At 37.5% G+C, this 23,210-nt stretch overlaps 1 protein-coding gene across 1 annotated transcript in view; it reads left to right on the top strand.

The window, feature by feature from the left end:
* SPIN1 (spindlin 1) overlaps positions 1-23,210 on the top strand; it is a 76,839-nt gene that overhangs the window by 10,959 nt on the left and 42,670 nt on the right. Inside the window, 1 exon segment of the mRNA XM_057721654.1 lies at positions 16,826-17,040. Within this exon segment, the coding sequence (XP_057577637.1) occupies positions 16,989-17,040 (52 nt within the window). The 5' untranslated portion in view covers positions 16,826-16,988.

Here is a 23,210-nt window from a genome sequence, read left to right as displayed (position 1 = left end):
GGTTTTGTAAATGTCCTGTGTGTGCTTGGAAAGAATGTGCTTCTGCATTTGTTGGATGCAGTGTTCTATATTTGTTAGTTCAACTTGGTTAATTTTGTTAAATTCTTCTACATCTTTTTTTTCCTTTCGGTTTGCTGGTTGTATTTGTTACCAAGAGAAGTGCATTGATACTCTGATTTCACATTTGTCTGTTTCTCCTTACTTGTGATAATTTTTGCTTTATCGATTTTGTGGCTGTGTTGTTAGGTGCATACATGTTTAGCTTTGTATATTTTTCTTATCAGTTGAGTCCTTTAAAATAATTGTGTCTTTCCTTAAGGCAAAAGTATTATTAGAGGTAAAGTATGATTAGCTTAGTATTAATATACTTGCGTTATCTTTTCTCTGATCAGTAGGTGCAGTGCATATCTTTCTTTTTTTAACTTTGTATTTTTAGTCTTTCTGTGTACTGTGTTTTGGATGTTTCTCTTGCTAGCAGTATATAGCTGGAATTTAAAAAATTTAGTCCAACAGCATTTCTTATAATTGGAGCATTTGGTCTATTGATATTTAACAAAATAACTGATGTGGTTGGGTTTAAGTATGTTGTCTTAATAAGAGTTTTCTGTTTATTGTATCTGTTTCATGTGTCTTTTCCTGCTCTTGCCTTTCTTTGTATAAATGTATTTATTTATTTATTGGCTGCACTGTCTTCATTGTTGCACATGGGCGTTCTGTAGTTGCAGTGAGTGGAGGCTCCTCATTGCAGAGTTTTCTCTTGTTGCTGAGCACAAGCTTTAGACACTTGGGCTACAGTAGTTGTAGCATGTGGGCTCAATAGTTGTGGCTCACAGGCTCTAGCAGGCAGGTCAATAGTTGTGGCTCATGGGTTTAGTTGCTCCGTGGCATGTGGGATCTTCCTGGAGCAGGGATCAAACCTGTGTCCCCTGCACTGGCAGGCGGGTTCTTAACCACTGTGCTGCCTAGGAAGTCCCTCTTGCCTTTCTTTGGATGCCTTTTTTTTTTCCCTATGCTAACCTTGAGGTTACTTAAAGTATGCATCTTTGACTTGTTGAAATCTAATATTTGGTTATTTCCCCCTCTTCCTAGACACTTAAACTCCATTTATTTTATTTTCACTTATTTAGCACAGTTTGTGCTATTTTAATTCTGTGTATACTTAATCTTAAGATATTATTAGTTTGTAAAGTAATAGCCATTTAGATTTACCCTTTTCATTGCTCTTCATTCCTTGCTGTAATTCCAGTCTAGTCCAATTCGAATTCCAATTCCATTTTTCCTTCTGCGTGAAGAACACTCTTCGGTTCTTCCCTGTTGTGTGACTCATAATAGTGAAGTCTCCGAGTATGTGTTAGTCTAAAAATATCTCAAATTGATTTTCCTTTTTGAAGGATATTTTTGATATGTATAGAGTTCTAACTTGTCAGTTTTCTTCTGTGATGTTGAAAGAAGTTACTGAATTGCATTTTCAGCTTTCATTTTTTTCTTAAGTAAACTGTCAGTTTAATATTTGCTCTCATGGATGGAATCTGTCTTTTTACTTCAGGTTTTTATGAGTTTTTTTTTTTTTGGTCTTGTTTTTGACAGCTTTTACGTTTGTGTCTAGGTATGTATTTCTTTATATTTTGTGTTTGTAGGTCTTACTGAATGTGTGGTAATGTTTTTTATTCTTTTGAGAAGTTTGCAGGCATTATCTTTTAAAGTATTTTTGCTGCCCTGTCCTCCTACCCTCTACTCCATTTAAATACATGTGAGACCTTCTCAGTCTCTTACCCTTTGCATGCTTCATTCTGGATATTTCTTCTGATATCTCTTTGTTCACTAATTTTTAACAAGACTAGCCTATTGATAAACTACCCATTGAGTTTATTGTATTTTTTTCACTTCTGGAAAATCTGGTTCTGTGATAGTTTTTACCAAAGTTTTATAACTTATTTTTTTAATCTCTTTGAACACAATAGTTACAGCTGTTTTATTTTTCACTTAATGATTTTATTTATTCCTGTAGCCTTCTTCCCTTAGCTTACTGTATTTTTTTATATAAATTTATTTATTTATTTATTTTATTGGCTGTGTTGGGTCTTCATTGCTGCACACGGGCTTTCTCTAGTTGTGGCGTGGGCTACTCTTCATTGTGATGCACAGGCTTCTCATTGCGGTGGATTCTCTTGTTGCAGAGTGTGGGCTCTAGGCACATGGGCTTCAGTAGTTGTGGCACATGGGCTCAAATACTTGTGGCTCACAGGCTCTAGAGTGCAGGCTCAATAGTTGTGGTGCACGGGCTTAGTTGCTCCGTTGCATGTGGTATCTTCCTGGGGTAGGGATTGAACCCATGTCCCCTGCGTTGGCAGGCAGATTCTTACCCACTGTGCCACCTAGGAAGTCCCTGGCTTAGCTTACTTTAAAGTATGATTTTGTAACTGCAGTACCTGGTAGCCCAGTGGGTTTGCTTTTTGTTGTTGTTTCTGCTAGTTTTTATTTTGTCTCTTTGTGGGCTAACTCGCACGTTTGCACATGTAATAGCTGACATTTTTTTAGTTGTTTGAAATAATTTGTGATATAGGATGATGCTCCTCGAGAGGATTTATGCTTGCTCTGCCAGACATCTGAGGGAGCAGGCAGCTTGGGATCACCTCAGGTAAGTTTTAGGGTGAAGAGGAGTTGCGTCTGGACTTCTTACCATTCCCCCAGCTGCTGAGAGCAATTCAGGATTCCATTTCACAGAGACGTGGGTTCACCAGCCCCTCCATCCTTTGGAAGTGCCTGAGTTCTGGTCTTTGGCCCCTCACTTGCAAAGTTGTTAGTCTTTAGCTGCCCCTTAACACTTGGCAGTTACTCTTAGGGATAAAAGTGGTTGCAAATGTGGCGTTTGCCACTCTAGGTCCTGTCTCTGGAAGCACTGCTGTCTTCAAGTTCTTTGATGCGTTCAAGCATATGGTTAGTGTATGTGTCAGTGTGTGTGTTCAAGTTTTTGTCATGGAAATTTTCAGTCATGTACAGTCATTCCTGATATCTACCTGGGATTGGTTCTAGTGTCCCCCGAGGATAGCAAAATCCATGGATGCTCGCGTCGCTTCCATATAACAGCATAGTTCTTGCATATAATCTATGCACATCCTCCTGTATACTTTGTCATTTCTAAATTATTTATAATACGTAATACAACATGAATACTGTGTAAATGGTTGTGAATACTATATAAATGCTGTGTAAATAGTTGCCAGTGTTTTGGGGAACTTTCTGGAATTTTTTTTTGCCCTGAATATTTTTGATTCTAGGTAGGTTGAATCTGTGGATGTGGAATCCACAGATATAAAGGGTGAACTATACAATAGTCAAGGTAATAGTGTAAACGAACCCCTGTTGTCTCTGTGACACCACTCCCATGATAATCTTCTTGACTTTGGTAGCTTCCTGGCTTCTGGTATTGCAAGATGTTCCAAGCTCTTCATATATTTCCTCCCCCTCATCTGGAATTAACCATTCCTATAAGAAACCCTGATTACCAATAGTTTTCGTTAGAGTGTTCTTTTACATTTTATTTTGATATTCTAGCTTTCAGGAGAGTGGTCCAAATTTCCAGTCCGTCACTACTAGGATTGTCCATTCTTTGCATTGATTCCTGCAGGTGGCCTTTAAAGACACATCAAAGACTCAGAGTTGCCTTTTGCCAGTGGTTTTAGGCACGGATTGTGCCATGGACCTTTTGGTAGTCTGATGAAACCTACGTATACCTTCTCAGAATGTTTCTGAATACAATAACATACAAGGGAGCAAAGAAGAAATAAGTTATATTTAAATATTAAAATATGAAAACAATTTTGATTCAGTAACATGGCTTTTTTTTGTTAATACGTGATGTTGCAGGGATTTTTTCTGGTGGTCCAGTGGTTAAGAATCCACCTTCCAGTGCAGGAGATGCAGGTTCAATCCCTGATCGGGGAACTAAGGTCACACATGCCATGGGGCAGTTAAGCCCACATGCTGCAACTACTGAGCCCGTGCACTGCAATGAAAGATACCTCATGCTGCAACTAAGACCCAGTGCAGCTTAATTAATTAATTAATTAACTTGAAATTATATGAAGTGATAGATAAGACATATGGAAGCAGTTTCATGTTTTAAGGTACTAAAATGACAGCTCTTGATGTTTATAAGAAAGTAAACTGAGGTGGTCTTTGATTTATCTCCTTTCACATATTGATCAGCAAATAGTTGATGATAGGGAATACAAGAGAGCATCGTAGATCTGTGTATCACAGCAGTGTAATCCTGACACTAGCTAGTCAGTGACGTCAGACATTACAGGTCGAAGCACTGTCCTCTATAAAACTGGCCTCACTACAGACACCAGCAATAAACTTGGAGGTTCACAGGCCACCCACATTTCTGGCCACCTGGCTACAAATTCGGGGGTTCCTGTGACCACCTGTGGTTTGATAATTTACTAGAACAACTCACAGAACTCAGGAAAGTGCTATACTTATGATATAGTTTCATTATAGCAGAAAAGGAGCCAAATCTACGACCATCCAAAAGAAGAAACACATAGGACGAGGTGTGGAAGAGTCTAAATGGGAATCTTCTAGTTTTCTTTCGTGAACTTGGGAGTATAGCTGTCCTGTACGTGGATTTGTTACAGTGTATGGAGTTGTAGTATTGTTGACCAGGGAAGCTCTCTCCAGCTTCTGTCTCCAGAGTGTTTATTGGGGTTTCGTTACATAAGCATGGTTGATTGAATCATTGCCCATGAGGTTGAGCTCAGTCTTTTCCCTCCCTGAAAGTTGGGCCACTGTCAGGGGATTCAAAGCCCCAATCCTCTAATCCCGTGGTTGGTCTTTTTGATTTGGCCAGCCCCATTCTGAGTCATCTTGTTAGCAAAAGGGACCCACCATTTAGGGGCTCACCATAAATCACAAACACTCTTGTCACTTAGGACATTCCAAGGATTTAGAAAGTACTTCCTAGGAACTGGGACAAGGTCCAGCCAAACTCTTTGTTTTACAACAGTCACCAATTCTGTTTTCACAGTTTGATGACTAATGCCCTGATGGCTGATCCACTCTGGTCATGTCTCTTCTGTGGCAGCCCTCTTAACTTAATTTAGAAGTGGTTGATGAGTTTAAAAGCTATTTTGAGATCTGTAACAAATGCACTGGGGTGGAAAGATCTGTGATTTCTGTTGTTGAGAAATTCAGGAGTACTGATAATCATATTGTGGCTTCATATGCTCATGATGGAAGGAAGTGCTTGCTATAATTCAGATGAAAGTTAGGAAAATGGAGATAGAATTTTTTCTCTCATCTAAATTCATGATACTAGTGAATTTTGCCCATGCTTAAGAGTTCCTGTATTAGAACTTGGTGGTTAGATGTCTAGTGTTTGGGCTGTTTAATACTTTTGTTTATATTGATATGAGAGTTTGGGGTTCTGAAGGCCTTCAGGTATATACTTGGTGTGTACTATAGCCAAACACTGGGTAATTAACAATGCTGTGTTCAGAGTGAGCCTTTCATTTTAATGTTGAGGTTTTAGCCAAAGGGACAGCCTACAGTGGAGACCTCTAGAATGCTGTTTTTATGAGCGATCCATTGAAACATTTGTGTCTGGACTTTCTAATAAATTCTTCTAGGTACTTAGGAAGGTCTGAGTTGCTTTTTCTTTCCCGATTTATAGAATATAAAACCATTGACCCTTTTCCTCTCTTTACATTTTATTGTGAAAATTTTCAAGCGTGTAGAAAAGTTGAAATAGGCAGCTGAACATCTGTATACTTAACATCCAGATTCAGGAATTGCAAATATTTTGCCACCTTTTCATAATCTATTTTTAAAAATCACATCTTCAGAAAGGCTACAGACTTTTGAGTACCTACAGTAAATCCATGTTATTGCTACCAATTCCAAATTTTGCTGTTCTCCTCTCACTGCTGTTTTTTTCCTCAAATTTTTTAAATGAAATTTCCTATACATGGAAAAGTTAAAACGGTAGCTGTTATACCTGTATGTTTTCCATTGAGATTCATTTGCTAATATTTTCTTGTACTAACATTTTTTGTTGTTGAGTCATTTGAAAGTTGTAGTAAATTGCAGACATCGTGGTACTTTTTAAAAATGAGGATGTTTCTTGGTAACTACAGTATCATAATTAAGGAAATTATTTTTCATTTAATATTCAGGTCCTATACAGGTTTTAGCCATATGGCATTTTTCACATAAATATTTGTGATAACATACATTCCTCCCCACACTTTGGACTCTTTGTCATGACAACTTTAAGATACTTGTTGGCAGCCCAAACTTCAGCTTACACTTGATGTGTTTGGCAATTAGTGCTCCGTGTACTTTTCCATTAGTGTTGAGACTTTCTTTGGAACATGGCACTTTTGCTTAAGCAGTTTTAGAAATTTGTTTTCTTTTTCTAAATAGCCCTGTTTGGTGATGGCAGTTGGCAGCAAATATTTTGATAGGTAACTTCTGCTTTGTGTTTATTACTACTTTTATGTCTGAAATGTTGAAACACTGATATCTTAACCTTTTTGGAGACACAGTACTATGTCATTGATTTTCTGTGGTGCTCTCTTCTTCTGTGTGGGTTTATTTTGTTTGTTTCTATTTTTTGTTTTTTTGGTCACACCATGTGGCATGTGGGATCTTACTTCCCTGACCAGGCATTGAACCCATGCACCCTGCAGTGGAAGCATGAAGTTTTAAGTTTTAACCACTGGACCACCAGTGTTTATTAAAATAAGAAATTTATCTCAGCAATGCTACTTGCAGTCTATATGCCCATGTGTGAGCTATTTTAATTTCAGTGCTGTAGGTTTTTAATTTCCAAAGTGGAACAGTTATCGTGTGTCTCATGGTGGTTTTGTGGAGTCTGAGTTGTTGCATGTATAGCAGTGTGTGATACACAGCATGTACTTGGGGACACTTGTTTGTTTGTGAGAATCTTGTGCTCCCTTCTGAGATAGTTACAGAAATATTTTGAGTTTCAAAACTAAATTCATGATGAATTGAAAAAGTTCAGAGAATAACATTAGTATGTTCTTTGTCTAGATTAGAAAATTAGTATTTTGTTATTTTCACTGTATTGTTTGTGTGTATCGCTTTCTTTCCCTGAGCTACTTGAAATCCATTTGCAGACGTTATTATAGCCTACCTTAGAAATGTCAGCATCCATTTCCTAAGAATAAGTATGTTCTCATGCACAACTACGTCATTATTAAACTTTTAAAGGTTAATGGTAACTCTGTAATGTGTCATCTACTATATAGATCCTTTTTAAATTTCCTCAGTCTTCAATGTCTTGTATAGCTTTTCCCCCTCCAAACCATTCATTCATTGTTTACTTGTCTGCTTTTAGTCTTTTTTAATCTAGAGCAGTATGTCTACCTTTTATTCTTATGACATTGATCTTTTAAAGAGTATATCCCATTTGTCTTGTAGAAGCTTCTCACATGCTCTTGTATTACCTGTGAGGCTCAAGTAGATTTAAATAAAGCATTTTTGGCAAGAGTGTTTTATAAGTGATGTGGGGTACTTTGTGTTTTTTTTTTTTTTTTTTAATTTCAGTCAAGGATACATGTATATATTTTTTTGATTTATTTATTTTTTGGCTGCTTTGGGTCTTCGTTGCTGCATGCAGAGTTGTGGAGAGTGGGAGCTTCTCTTTGTTGTGATGCACAGAAGCTTCTCATTGCAGTGCCTTCTCTTGTGCAGCACGGGCTGTAGGTGCTTGGATTTCAGTGTTGCAGCACACAGGCTCAGTAGTTGTGTCACGCAGCTCTAGAGGGCAGGCTCGTAGTTGTGGCACATGGGCTTAGTTGCTTCACGGCATGTGAGATCTTCCTGGACCGGGGATTGAACATGTGTCCCCTGCATTGGCAGGTGGATTCTTAACCACTGTGCCACCAGGGAAGTCCTGATGTGGTGTACTTTGCATCACATCACATCTGGAAGCTTCTGAAGTGTGGTTGGCTCACAGTTAGTGGTGTTGAATTGTTTGATCCCTCCATTGTAAAGCAGCATTTATAGTCAGCAGGTAATTTGGGGTGATTCTTTGGTACTATGCAACATTATTCTGTAGCAACTTTTCACGTAATGGTGTTAGCAGTCTGTTGGGTTTGGTCCTAAGTACAGGACTATCTTTTTTATGGCCTTCAAATTAAGCTCCATTGGACAACATATTCTGTAATATATGAAAAAAATTATGATTCCTGCTACCTTAGAAATGAAATTTTGCTGTCTTAGGATTTAAGATAAGATCAAGCAGTTGGAATAGTACTTGCAATTCAAAAATGGGGAAGGACTTTTATCTGGAATACCATTTTCTTATATTATTCAAAAAGCTCCTGTATCCTTCCCTATTGCAACTCTTTTTTTCAATCTGTCTTATACTTTTTAAAAGTATTGTAACAAGTTCAACCTGAAAAACTTAATGAAGTGGTAAGCAATAGAAAATTATACCAAGATAAGCTTAAATTTGCTAGTGAGAAGGGTGCACACTCTTTAGACCATCAGTAAGCTAAAATTCTTGTGTTATAGAACCAAGTTGATTTATTAAGTAAGGAAGCATTGGTATTTGTGTAGATTAAAATATTCTTCAGTCTTAAGTAGTTTTGTAAAGAGTGTCAGAGAAAAGAAGCAGAGTCATGGCATGTTTTTAAAACTGGGAAGTACTACATCATTTATTGTATACCGATGAGAGTATTTTAGTGATAAGAGAGAAATTGATAGAGAAGATAGAGATGGGATTGACAAAACATATGAAAGTGTTGAATTTAAACCCATTTCACCTGTTATTATAGTAGTGGAGGGTACCAATCCGCTGAATTTGGTGGTGGGAAGATGAGTAGCTTTCTCTCTTTTGTTTGCTTCTGTCTGACTAGCAAAAAGGAAGCTTATCTGCTGAGGGTGGGCATGATATTGTCCAATGCCCACTTGAGATAGGAGATTATAAATTTGAAGTTTTTCAGCCACACTTAATGGCTCCAATTGTGGTTGCAGTAGGCAAGGAGTTGGGTTAGGATTTTGCCAAAAAGTGACAGGAAGAGAAAAACGAGGGAGTCACTATAGAGGTTGACTTTCTGTGGAATCTAAGTTGAGTAATGAGAGCAGTTAGTTCCCAAGGAAGGTAAAGGTCAAGCCATAGTTTGGAGGTAGTGGTTGCATCAAAGAATTGTTGGAGTGGGACTGTTGGTGTAAGAAAAGTGGAATGATCAAAGGTGATTTTGAGTGTGATACTTGAAACAAAGATTCCAGAGGTATTGTAGTCATTGCAGTCATTGGTGATGAGAAGATTGAGGTTGTGACTGTGGAGATAGTTGGCTGGCGTTGGGTAGGTAGTTTGAGGTGAGGGTGTCAGCGAACCAAGGTGGGGCATGTTCTTCAGAGGGTCATATGTTGCCAAGGATGTGGTGGAAGACAAGTAACCAGGTACTGAAATCTTCAAAAGTGTTTGCAGGTTACTAGAGGATTAGCAGGTAGATGACTGCAACAAAAAGGGGGGCTTATTATTGTGGCACATGCCTCCACATTGGGGTGTTGGGGTAGGAGAGATTGTGTAAGCAAGGCAGTGGGGAACACAAACAACCACTTTGGAGAGAGCTGCTGGACGGAGGGTACCCAAGGTAGACTTTGCTACAGACAGACTGCCTTTCAGAAGGCAGTGGAGAAGTTTGGGAGGATAGGGGGAAGAGGGCTGTAGGGTTCCAGTAGGGAAAGGTACATCAGTGTGGGAAGAATTGAGTGGGGAAGCTGAGATTTCTGGTGCTGAAAGAGGGTAGAGCGATACGAGGCCTGCATGGCTGTTGGGTGAACTCTTGGGAAAGATGGGTGTCTGTTGTAATGACAGCCTAGACTTGGTTTCCTTAGCTCAGTGGGTGGGGAGGCAGACTGGTTTTAGCTCCTAGGAAGAGCTTGTGAATCTTGCATGGGGAAAAGCCACATTCAGAAAAGGTGCTGCTTCCATGTTTTTTTTAGTACAGGCATAGCTTGTTTTATTGAAGATTTTGGCAGCCTGGCATTGGTAGATAATGGTTAGCATTTTTAGAAATAAAGTGTTTTTAAGTCAAGGTATATATATAGTTTTCTTCAGTTGTAATGCTACTGCAAACTTAATAGACTACAGTATAATGTGAACATAACTTTTATATGCATTGGAAACCAAAAAATTTGTGTGACTCACTGTATTGCAATTTTGGCTTTATTGTGGTGGTATGGAACTGAACCTGCAGTATATCTGAGGGATGCCTGTGTAACTTATTGCCACTTGAGATGCTATCTCTTTTCCTTGTGTACTGTTTCTCCCTTCCTACCAAGCTTGAAACAGTAGACATTCTGAATAGTCATTGAATGAATTATAAAATCCATTTGTTTTTAAATTTCTCTTGAAGTTTTATGAAGTTTTACAAAGTTTTATATAGTTAAGAATTTTTGTTACTGAGTCCAAACTCACTCTGCTCACTGCACAACAGGCCAGTGAATCAGAGGCAAGGTGTTGAGGCTAGGAATATGACTTTATTCAGAAAGCCAGCAGACCTAGAAGATGGTGGACTAGTATTTCTGAAAAACCATCTTATCAGGGTCTGGTTGCCAGTTTCTTTGACAGAGTCAGAGAAGGAGAGACACAGGGAAGTAAAGTAAGAAGGGCTATCAGTGTCCAGGAAAACATTTCCTGAAATGACTAGCTTCAGGGAGGGAATGTGTTAACTTCTTCATTTCTGCAGCCATTCACAGGTGGGCAGGGTTCTCTGAGGCAGGTCATTTGTATAATTATAATAAAGGCAACAAAAAGCAAATGTTAAAGTCAAAGAAACAGATTGAACATGGAGTCCAATTTAGCTCTTCCCTGTTACAATTCCCCACTGCTATTGTCCACTCCACAATCTTGTGGGAAAAGGGGTGACAGTGTTCTAACTGCTCTGTCAGATGGATCTTTCTGGGAGTGTCCATTGGTGTCAGTGTTCCAAATGTTGAGATTTGTCTTTTTTTCTGTTTTGGAAGTGTCTACTTTCCACCTGTAGACTTAAAAATATTCACAACCTAAAAGTTGAGAGTTACTCGGAATTTTGAGGGCTTCAAGCCCAGAAGGTTGCGTCTCAAGTTAAGGAATTTAGCTTTTTTCTATGTATGGGAAGATGCAAGAGTCTGGGCTCACTGAAATCATTTTTTTTTTTTTTTTTTTGATATGTACAATAGCTGTATGGGGCCTGTATCCTGTATTTTCATATCCTTAGTTTTCTCGGGGCTCACCATAGGGAGTGGCTGCAGTCTTTTGGGTGCTAGGTGGCAGGTATTTTCCTCTCTGAGTTTCCTTGGGGTTCACTGGCTCATGTTGGAGGGCTGCAGCCGCCGATGACTGATCATCTCCTCTTGGTCAGGAATTTGACCAGTCTTTGGGAGACAATTCATGATCACATTTTATCCCATGGTTCTGGGAGGCTCATCCCAGGTCAGGTGAAAATTCTTGATATGCCACTCCAGGTGCAAATTTTTGGATTAGGCCATATTGATAATTAAAGATTCTCTGGATTCTCTAATTATGATCCAGGGGACATTTTCCCTTGTTGCTTCTTCCCATACCTAGAATTACACTGTTACAATTATTTTATGTTATAAATGTGGTCTATTTCCTTAAGATGTTTAGCCATAGACATTTTGTTGGAGGCCAGGTTACAGGCTGGCTACTGCAAGAGAATACAGTGTCATAAAATAAACAATATAAGTAATGCAGCTAGTAACATTGACATAGTGCAGTAGGGAGACACAGAGCACAAACAATTAGGAAACAAAGAACAAATTAAAACAATGATTAGCATAATATCAAGTCCACAGGAGAGCCAGCTGGAAACACCAAATTCTGGCAGGATCAGGTAGAGAGAAAAAGATAAATGTTTTGTCTTTGTTTACAAAGGCATACTTTATCAACTTGTAGGTCATAGCATGAGAGAAAAGATTTTTTCCAAAAAACAAGGATTAAAACCAGTATATTTCCCAGAGTCATGAAGTTATAAACCATATTTACGAGTTTATTCAGTCCCATGTAATTAATTCCCATTGATCTGGATGAAATAATCAGGTTTCCCGTTTTGTCATTTGTTACCCAGTCCAGTGATATTATCTAAAGGCTATCAGAAACTTTTATTTGTTAAAAAATTCCTTTTTATCAGTCTTCTTAACAATCTTCATTTTGTAAAAGCATCAGGACAAAACTTAAAATAGCATGGTTAAAGATTTGAGTACAATGCAATTAGCAGGAAACTTGGATGTAACATTTTAGAGTAACTAGTATTATGATCGAAAACATATCAGGACATATTAGATGTTAGGAATTCCATATAAGTTTTGGAGTATCTATATGAATGATATTTATCCATACACTATAACCTAAGGCTCATCTCCAGTCACTTGATAATGTTTTTGAAGTAATTTAACATACCAAATAAACTTAGTTTGACATTTCTCTCTGAAATGTCTCAGAGGTGTTCTTTCGAAGTATTCCAGAGTCAGCTGGCTTTAGTCAGATTTTCATATTTGGTATGTTTGTTAAAAATATCAAAAAGGTTTTAAAACACAACAGGATCATAGGTCGCTGTGAAACAATACTTATTCATTTAACCAAAGTCACAAAACTGATTGAAAGAAAACAAACACAGATCACCTAAGGGCACAGAAACTCATACAATCTGTTATCAAAAAGGAGCACTTCTAACATCAAATTGCAGTCTTGTATTAGCCTACTTAACAAAATCCATTTACGTAGTTAACATCAATCTAAATTTAAGCATGACCATGTACAAAACTTTCTCAGTAAAGTGTAATTCCATTCCTCATACCATCTTAACTGAAAATACACATTTTACCATACTGAAATGTTTTATTATTTTCAGTAACTTTAATTATATATTTAAACTAGAATCCCCAACTCTTACAAACCTTAATTTCTAGTGAAAACCAAGAGACAGGTAATAGTTACCAAAATTTGAAGAATTTGAACTATTTTAGATGATTTTTTTAGAACATAATTATTATAGTTTACCTCAAAGCTCTTATCTCATTTACATTTACTTTAAAGTTTTATCATATCAAGTTATTTTTTTTTGCTGACAGATTTGCAACAGATATAACAAGATTTCATTTAACTTTAATTAAATTTAGGTACAATGAAAGTACTGTACTTAATGTTGATGGTGCTAATGACATGTTTATATTAATTAGATCAACAAACTTAAAACGTTAATACTAAATATTTCCCAGTTCATATGAACCTGAGACTCATTTAGCTTAATTTATCTTGTATTTAGAATTGTTTGGTTTGTAAGCACTTACTTTTCTTTAAGCCAATTAAATAGAGTTCATTTACAGATTAACCTCAGCAGTGTTATCCAAAGACAAAGACACATAAACACAGACAGAGAGACATCATAGTTCTCATTTCAGGATTTCAGCCCTGAGTCAGATACAGCAATGAAAAACCCATCAGTTTACAAAAGGTTGGATTAAGATTGGGTTTCTGGCAGATGGAACAAATCAAGCTCACTTGTCTAGATGGCTAAATCCTTTTTAGTAATATTTATGGAAAACAGGTCAAGTTCTAAATTACTATACCCACTTTTTCAAGATTTATATTTTAAAAAGATGGCAGAGATAAGGGTTTCTGAGAAGACCAGGTAGGACATTTGCATCTCAAAGATACAGGCAAGTTTCTCCTAGGATGACTTTGTTTCTCCTTTGTTGGTTTCTGATCAGACAAAGCCACTGCAATCATTTGGGCCTTTTGCATATTTCTCTGAGTGGTTCAGTCTTTTTGGCCACATACCTATTACTGAATTGGACACTGGAGTCTGAGGACTGGCAGTTGCTTTCTGAATTTCCCACCTGATGTCTGGGGCAGACTGGGCCATGAAATGCCTAGCCAAAAGGACCTGTACCTTGGGGGAGGAGGGGTCCATGTTTGTTCAGGATCCATGGCCCTGTAGGGTGAGGTCCCCTAGTTGGCCTTCTAGAGGTTGTAACAGTGAACGGTTTTGTACTTCTTCAGAAACTGCTATGACCAGGATAGACTAAGATGTTTTCTGTGCCACCTTGGTGTTTACCACAGGATATGTGGCACCCATATCTATTTAGTTAATCAACTCGTTCCCCATTGTCAGTGTTACCTGGGGCTCCTGTGGGGAAATCAGAATCAGACACCTCAAGTCTAAGGGAGTCCCCTGGCCTCTTACAGGATATCGGGGCAAGGGAAATTGCCCTGCTGCAGAAATGGCTCCTGGTCCAAATTGGGTGCCCTGTTGGGTCCTAGATGGTGAAACTAAACCAGGTCCCTGTGCTCCAGTGGTTAACACAGAAACTTCTGTTTGATCCCCACATGTAGGGGAAATAGGAGGTGGTGAATATGATGGTGGCAAGGCCGGGGGGTAGGGGTGCAGTTGGAACAACTGCCAGTGCAGCCTGCTCAGCCATTAGGGGAGCTGGATAGGGTGAAGGAGGTTTTAAGTTTTAAAATAACATGTCCCCACTCTCATTTTCTCCCTCTTCCCTGTAGAACACATTTCTCCTTGGGTTTCCTTTCAGATCACTGCACCATAAGCTGGGAGCCGTCTGATGCCTTTTCCTCTTGATGCAGTAGCATACATGCTCCTATATATGTAATCTCATCTCTTCTCTGATCTTTTGCAGAACACTTCTAACTGCAAAATTGTATAATAATTGAGTGAGCCATTTAGGGGCTCTTGTTCTTCTAATCCTAACATATGTTAGGTCCACACCCTATTACAGTTGTGTATCATGCCTTTCTAAGTCATAGGCTCATGGCTGTGTTTTGACTCTTTATCAAATATATGCCCCAAAGGGCTGTCCTTTGGGATAGATGCAGTATTTTCACTTTTATAAGTTTGGTAACAACAAAACACAAAACATGCAGAATTCCAACACAAAAGGCACAAATTCCACGATCGATGCACATAAAATCAAGACAAAAATCAATGAACTAGTTCCCCAAATCAGATAGAGTCCAACAGCAATCCCTCCCAACAGGGTACCCCAGTGAAACAAATTGGCTTATCCCATAAAGGAAAAGTCCAAATTGAGAGGTGAATATGTTCCCATTGTGCACACTGGAGCAACTTACCCTACAAAATTGAGTCTGTCAACTCATAATACAAAAGGATACACAAAAACCAAACCAAGACAAGACCAAGATAAAGGAACCCGTTATTGAATTGGGTGGGCTTACTCTACAAAACTGAGTCCTTGAACTCGCAGAAGTTAGTCAGTTCCTTGCTTCAACTGCCAAGTGTTGGAGTAGCTGTGCTGCTTCAGGGAATTTTGAAGGGAAGATCCTTAGGACAAATAGTTCTGGCAGCTGCTAGGGCCTTGCCCCGATATTCCCTGACCAGACCGGCTAGCCTCATGCAGTAAGGCTCCTGGCTGGCTCACCAGATTTGTTACTGAGTCCAAGCTCCCTCTTCTCGCACGACAGGCTAATGAGGTGCTGAGGCAAGAATACGATTATTCAGAAAGCTGGCAGACTGAGAAGATGGCAGACTAGCATCTCTGAAAAACCATCTTATTGGGGTCTGATTGCCATTTTCTTTCATAGAATCACAAAGGGAGAGGCATGGGGAAGTGAAGTAAAAAGGGCTATCAGTCTGCTGGAAGACATCTGAAAAACATCTGGAACGATTAGACTCAGGGAGGGGGTGTGTTAATTTCTTCTTTTCTGCAGCCGTTCACAGGTGGGCGGGGTTCTCTGAGGCAGACCAGTGCGTATGATTATAATAACTAAAGCAACGAAAACCAAATGTTAAAGGCAAAGAAACAGATCCAACATGGAGTCTGATTTACCTCTTCCCTGTTAAATTTTTACCAGTTAAAATGATTTCTCTCTCCCTTGTTGCTTATGCTTTTTAGTTATTTTAATTATTTTGTTACATTTTAGTCTCTTGAAAATGCATTCCCTTTAGTTCTTAAACCTGTGAACACATGGCTGTAAGTTGTAGACGATGACATACATGACAACTGAATGTAGTCGTGTGGTTCAGCAAAATTTGTGGTAGATATTTTTGTGTTTTATGAGATTATGTTTACGTATGTTTTACTACGTGGACTGTAGATTGGACCCAAATTTCGTTTAAGTGATAAACCACTTCCATAAGATTACAACTTTTTTGCATGGGTATGGAAATTTCTTTGAGGCTCCTCCAGAGTTTCTGGATCTTTCCCTCTGGTTTCTGGAAGCTTGGGGGCAGAAAGGGAACTGCAAAGTCTTGTTGGCTGTAATCCCTTGTCTTGCCCAAGGCTGCTGGTTTACCGACATTCCACCTAGCCATGGCTCAGGCTTGAAGTAGGCTCCTGGGCTACCTCACCCCCACCTGTAGTTCCATCATGCACCTGCCGCACCTCTGTTGCCCACTCCAGTGCCTTGCTGGGTCTTTTTGTGTCCCATCAAGAAGATGGGCCCTGCCAATCTAAATCTTTTCTGACATACCATGTCTATCCTTTTCTGACTTCTGCCAGCAAAATGGGTTGGCTGTCAGCAAAATGGGTTGAGATACAGTGGGGGAAGCCAGGTGCTGTGTTATGTTCAGTTGACCCCTGAGGAACTGCACTTTTCCTTGTTGAAGGGTCTATACCTCCTTTTCTCCTGCTGCTCTGTTCTGTCCCTGGCACCTAGGTCTGAAGAAATAAAGTTAATAGCCTCTGGGCAGAGTGCATTTTAGCTGATGTTATGTTTAAAATGTATGTCACATTTGAGGGCTTACTTGGAGAAGTTTGCTCTTATGATGCTCTAGTAATAAACCATTATTTCACTGTTTTACAGAGTACTTAGGATTTCACGTATTTTTGCTGAACTTTTTTAAAAAAAAGGCGCTTGGGATGATGGATTAACAAGAACATTGAAATTCTGTGAAAAGTTTCATGTTGGAGCATATTGAATTTTCACCCTAGTCCAGCAGCTCTGCTGCTCACTTAAATACAGATGAATGAAGACCCCATTCGGGAAGACACCTGGCCAGCGGTCCAGAGCTGATGCAGGTAGGCAGTGCAGTTATATGCTTACTTTAGAGTAATTTAAACCAGCTGTGAAATGAGGGGTGCTCTCGTGTAATTCCTAGTGGTTTGCTGTTCTTAAAGCTTTGTGATTTCCAGTATTTTATACACATATACATGTGAAAAAAACAGGCTTAGGTTTTTGAAAGATATCATGTTAATTTCTTTTTCCTGTGGTCTCTTGCAGTAAGTTATGGATGTCCAGTAAATTTAGCAAGTGAATTGTAAATACTTAACAAGATTATAGTAAATAAAGGATTTATCATTTGTTTTTGAAAGAAGAAATGAAAGTGAGATAACTAGATGAGTATTAGATTTGTTGAAGTTTAGGATATTTATAGGAAAAGAGGTAAGCTAAGTTTTTTGTTTATTTATTTGAAAGAACTTTATTGGAATGAAATGTATGGAAATGAAATGAATATTTAATAGAAATTAATTCTTATTTTTGTGGTGCACAGCTGATAGACTTTGCATGATTTTTGTCCACCCTAAAAACAAAGGTAAAAATCTTATAGGATACAAAATAAAATAGGTAAGTAAAGTATTATTTTCTTTAGGACTTAACATTTTTCTCCATTCCAGAAATACATTTGAATATTGAAAAAAAAACTTGTCATAACATGTTAAGGTTCTTTAATAAATGAATCTGAGAATTCTAGCAAAATTATTATTAATCTTACAAATGGCTGCTTTGTAATTTTTAGAATTTATTGTATTTATTAGCTAGTGTGTGGAATTCCTTTGTAGAAGAACTGCAGGGATTAAGGTTTTTAAGTTACTCTTATCTCTTTGATTTTAGTTCCTCTCTTATAAAGATAACAGTGATTAACTGTTAAATATTTGTCAATAAGATTAACTTGCAGTAGTGGTGACAGACTGAAGTGTAAGTCATCTGAGAGTTTACTGTTCAAATGCCAACTCTGTCATCAGCTCTGTACTGCTCTTTCTTTAGCTGTATAAACATTGGTGCATTTTGTATCTTAAGCCTTGGTTTTTCTCATCTAAACAATGGGACTGTTATGGTATGTACCTATTTGGGTTATTATGAAGAATAAATGTGTTTATGTGTCAGGTGCTTAGCTAGGTGCCTGGCAGGTTATAGCTGCTCTGCAAAAAGCATTTTTTTTTTTTTTGGTTGTTGGTCATACTGTTTGTAACAAAATGTTTATTTCATCTCATTAGTTGCAAAAATTGCTGTCAAGTTTTTGTTGATGAGTGAACCCCCCAGGTTCTTTTTATGCACACCATTCTAAAGTCAGCACTCCTGTTTTCTTTACTGATTCAGAGTCATATTCTTAGTTAGGAGAGAGAATTGATTTAGGTGATGTGCAGTATGGTAAAGTAATTGAAGGAGCTAAACCAAGAGGTGTCTAAGGGAGAGAGTGTCTAATCCTAGCCAGTACTTTGAGCTTATGTTTTCTTATTCATTGGTATTTCTTAGAGCATATGGCATAGCGCTGAAGACAGACTAGGTACTCTGCAAATTCTGGTCAGCCTGTTGTTAAAGATTTTAACATGTGAGGCCCTGGAGTCATTTATTGTTTTTCACTGTTGGGTATTATACTCTATTTTAGAGAGATTACTGACCCCTTAATCAGTATTATTTGTAAAATTGTCTTAATCATTTTTCCTGTTAACATAGGCAAAGGCTCAGTTACTTTTAAATCCCTTTATCAGTAACAAATATCCCATTTACAAATAAAGAAAATTCACTCAAAAAGGGGGTTTCTTTTTCTCATGCAGCAAGAAGTCCAGATAGGCATTCCAGAGTTGGTATGGTGGCTCAGCTATGCCCTTAGTCTGGTACCATCTCAAAGGCTAAAGCGAGGGCCTTCAACGGGTAAGGCTCCTAGGGTGTTTCTCTTCCTCTGTGGGCTGTTGTGTAGCTGGACTTATCACATGAGGGCTCCCAGAGCAAGGATTCCAAGAGAAACAGACACACCGGCATGATCTCTTCTATTGGAGCCTTGGAAGTCATACAGGTTCACTTCTGTTGCATTTTATTCATTGAAACAGTCTTAAAGGTCTGCCCAGGTTCAAGGGAGTGGGCATGCACTCTGTTCCATGAGAGAAGGGTCAGAGAATTGGGGTCATGTTTTAAAACCACCACCGTGGGCAACTCCTACTACCCTACAGTGTTTGACATTAGGGTGTGAGTGATCAATAAAAATTTGAAAATTGAATGTTTACATTCTCTTTATATACCTAATTCAACATATTAAGGATTTCTATTTTTAAAATAACTTAGGTTTATTAGTATAATTATGTAGGAATTTAATTGGTTACTAAAGTGGTAGTTTATATATACCTAATGACGTTGGGTAGCAAGTCTTTTCATATGGTAAAACTTTTTTCATTTTTTTTTTCCCCCATAGAGTTAGCCTCCATCTTTACTGGTTTGTCAAAGGTTGTAAGTTTTCTCCCTTTATGACATACTGATAGGTACAGGGAATGGTAATAATAGATATCCATGTGCCTAACACTCAGACTAAGAACTATGTTTGCTGTATTCAAATAAAAATTCATGGGTGAAATGTCAAAGTAGTGCCAAAGACTTTTATCAAAAACTAGGCATTCCATTCATTTTGATTTTTACCTTCGAAATCTCTAAATAATATGAGTACAGAAATTTTTCTTGATCTGACAAATTTAGGTACTTATTGAAACTTATTGAGGATTCTGGGTTTTTCACATAACATCTTTTTCTCCCATTAGCCTTTTTTTTTTTTTTTTTAAGATAATGAAATGAATATTTAATTTTTTAATTTAAGTGAAGCTAACTTATAATGTTGGGTTAGTTTCAGGTGTACAACAAAGTGATTCAGTTGGGTATATATACATATATATGTATTCTTTTTCAAATTCTTTCCCATTGTAAGTTATTGTAAGATATCGAGTATATTGGGACTTCCCTGGTGGTCCAGTGTCTAAAACTCTGTGCTCCCAATGCAGGGGGCCTGGGTTCAATTCCTGGTCAGGGAACTAGATCCCACATGCCACAACGAAGATCCCGCATGTGACATCTAAGACCTGGTGCAACCAAATATATAAATAAAAATTTAAAAAACAGAAGATATTGTGTATAGTTTCCTCTGCTATACAGTAGGTTCTTGTTGTTTACCCATTTTATATATGGTAGGGTATACATGTTAATCCCAGACTTGTAATTTATATCCCCCTATTGTATCTCCTTTGGTAACCGTAAGTTTGTCTTCGGTGTCTGTGAGTTTATTTTCGTTTTGTAAATAAGTTCATTTGTATCATTTTTTTAGATTCCACATATAAGTGATAGCATATGATATTTATCTTTGACTTCAGTTAGTATGATAATCTCTAGGTCCATCCATGTAGCTGCAAATGGCATTATTTCATTTTTTTTTAATGGCTGAGTAATGCTCCATTGTAGTGCATCTTCTTTATCCATTCATCTGTTGATAAACACTTAGGTTACTTCCAGGTCTTGGCTATTGTAATTAGTGCTGCTACAAACATTGGGATGTGTGGATTGTGGTATCATATAGTAGCTCTATTTTTAGTTTTTTAAGGAATCTCCTTACTGTTCTCCATAGTGGCTGTATCAGTTTATGTTCCCACCAACAGTGTAGGAGGTTCCTTTTTCTCCACACCCTCTCCAGCATTTATTATTTCTAGGCTTTTTGAGGATAGCCATTCTGACTGGTGTGAGGTGATGCCTCATTGTACTTTTGATTTGCATTTCTCTAATAATTAGCGATGTTGAGCCTCTTTTCATGTGCCTGTTGTCCATTTGTATGTCATCTTTGGAGAAATGTCTGTTTAGGTCTGGGTTGTTTGTGTTTTTTGATATTAAGCTGTGTGAGCTATTTCTATATTTTGGAAATTAATCCGTTGTGGGTGGCATCATTTGCAAATATTTTCTCTCAGTCCTTTTGTTTATGGTTTCCTTTGCTGTGCAAAAGCTTTTAAGTTTAATGAGATCCCATTGTTTAGTTTTGCTTTTGTTTTCAGTACCATATGAGACAGATCCAAAAAAATACTGCTACGATTTATGTCAAAGAGTGTTCTGCCTATGTTTTCCTCTACATTTAGGTCTTTAATCCATTTTGAGTTTATTTTTGTGTATGGTGTTAGAGTATGTTCTAATTTCATTTTTTACATGTAGCTGTCCTGTTTTCCCAGCACTACTTACTGAAGAGACTTTGTCTTTTTTCCATTATATATTCATGCCTCCTTTATCGCAGATTAATTGACCATCAGTGCGTGGGTTTATTTCTGGGCTTTTTATCCTGTTCCATTAATCTCTGTCTGTTTTTGTGCCAGGACCATATTGTTTTGATTATTGTAGTTTTGTAGTATAATCTGAAGTCAGGGACCATGATTTCTCCAGCTCTTTTCTTCTTTCTCAAGATTGTTTTGGCTATTTGGAGTCTTTTGTGTTTCCATACAAATAAAATTTTTTCTGTAGTTCTGTGAAGAATGTCATTGGTAAGTTGATAGGAATTGCATTGAATCTGTAGATTGCCTTGGGTAGTATGGTTATTTTAACAATACTGATTCTTCTAATCCAAGAACACAGTATATCTTTCACCTTCAGTTTCTTTCATCAGTGTCTTATAGTTTTGGGAGTACAGGTCTTTTGCCTCCTTAGGTAGGTTTATTTCTAGATACATTCTTTTTGATGCAGTGGTCAATGGGATTATTTCCTTAATTTCTCTTTCTGATATTTTGTTGTTAGTATATACAAATGCAAACGATTTCTGTATATTAATTTTGTATCCAGCAACTTTAACAAATTCATTGATGAGCTCTAGTAGTTTTCTGGCAGCATCTTTTTTGATTTTCTATGTATAGTATCATGTTATTTGCAGACAGGGACAGTTTTACTATTTCTTTAACCTTCTAAAAAAGTTTTGGCTAAAATTGTATTTATCATTTCTATCATGAGTACTACGTAAATACTGAACTTTTGAGTCAGCTATGCAGTATGATTATTTTTTTGTTGCACATTGTGTTTTTCCTGGAGTTTAGGAATTACTTTAGTTTTTTTCTGTTTGTGTAAGTTTCTTTGCAAGTTGAAGTCTCTTAAACCCTCCAACAGCTTTATAAAACTCCTCTCAGTATAATTTCCTGCATGCCAAATGTGATAGATAATCCATCTGTCTGTGTTTTTCTTAGAGACTTTTTTCTAGAACCTTCTGTCCTTTTCTAGTTTGTTGATTATTCTCTCGACCTACTGCAATATTGTCATCCTTGGAATTCCTTTCTCCTTTTTTGTATGTTAGATTCTTCTTTTTTCCTGGTTGCCATGCATTTTTGTCTCTTAGTGTGTACTCTTGCTTAGGTAAAGCATGTACAACTTCATAAGTTTCAAGAGTAGGCAGTGAATGAGTTGATTGTTAAAGCTGCAGGTGGAATGTACAGTGATTCATTCATATCCTTTTACTTTTCACTTCTCAGATTTCCTGAAATTGTCTCTAATAACAGTTTTTAAAAATGCGCAAAGAAGATGGAAGTTTTTTTGGACCTTGCATCAACACTGTCTGTATTCTACTCTCATGCTCAGTATTTGTCAGGGAAAAGATTTTAGGTTGGAAATAACATTTTCTTTCAGAATTTTCCAGGCATTGCTCCATTCATTGTCTTTGAGATCCCAGTGTTGCTATTTGGGGAAGTTGGATGCCATTTTCATTTCTGAACCTTTGTATGTGTCCAGTGGTTTTTTTCCCCTTTTCTCTAGAAACTTTTTGGATTGTCTTTTTGTGTGTTCTAAAACTTTATGACAGTGTATATTAGTTTGGCTCTTTTTCATTTATTGTTTCAGGCTTTTCAGTCCTTATGTTCATCCTTTAACTGGAATTCTGTGTTACTCCTTTGATGATCTTCCGTTTCCTCTCTTCTCTCTGGAATACATCCTACTTTAATATTATGCTTGTTAGGTGTTTTTTGTTTGTTTGTTTTTCTAAAACTTTCACCATTTTCTCATTCTTTCTGAGGGAGTTTACTGATTTTATTTTCCAACCTTAAAATTTATGTATTATAAGCATTTAAAATTTCTAGGAGCTTTTTTGTTTTCATATTTGTTTATTTCATAGATGCAAGTAGCTTATGCTTATGAGGCTATAAGTTGCACTTCTAAAAAAACTTTATTTCTCATAGTTTGCAGATTATCATATCTT

The sequence above is a fragment of the Hippopotamus amphibius genome, chromosome 2 (genome assembly GCF_030028045.1).
Source record: "Hippopotamus amphibius kiboko isolate mHipAmp2 chromosome 2, mHipAmp2.hap2, whole genome shotgun sequence".
NCBI classification, from domain to species: domain Eukaryota; kingdom Metazoa; phylum Chordata; class Mammalia; order Artiodactyla; family Hippopotamidae; genus Hippopotamus; species Hippopotamus amphibius.
The sequence above is the reverse complement of the archived record's forward strand: the minus strand, read 5'-3'. Positions and strand labels throughout refer to the sequence as shown.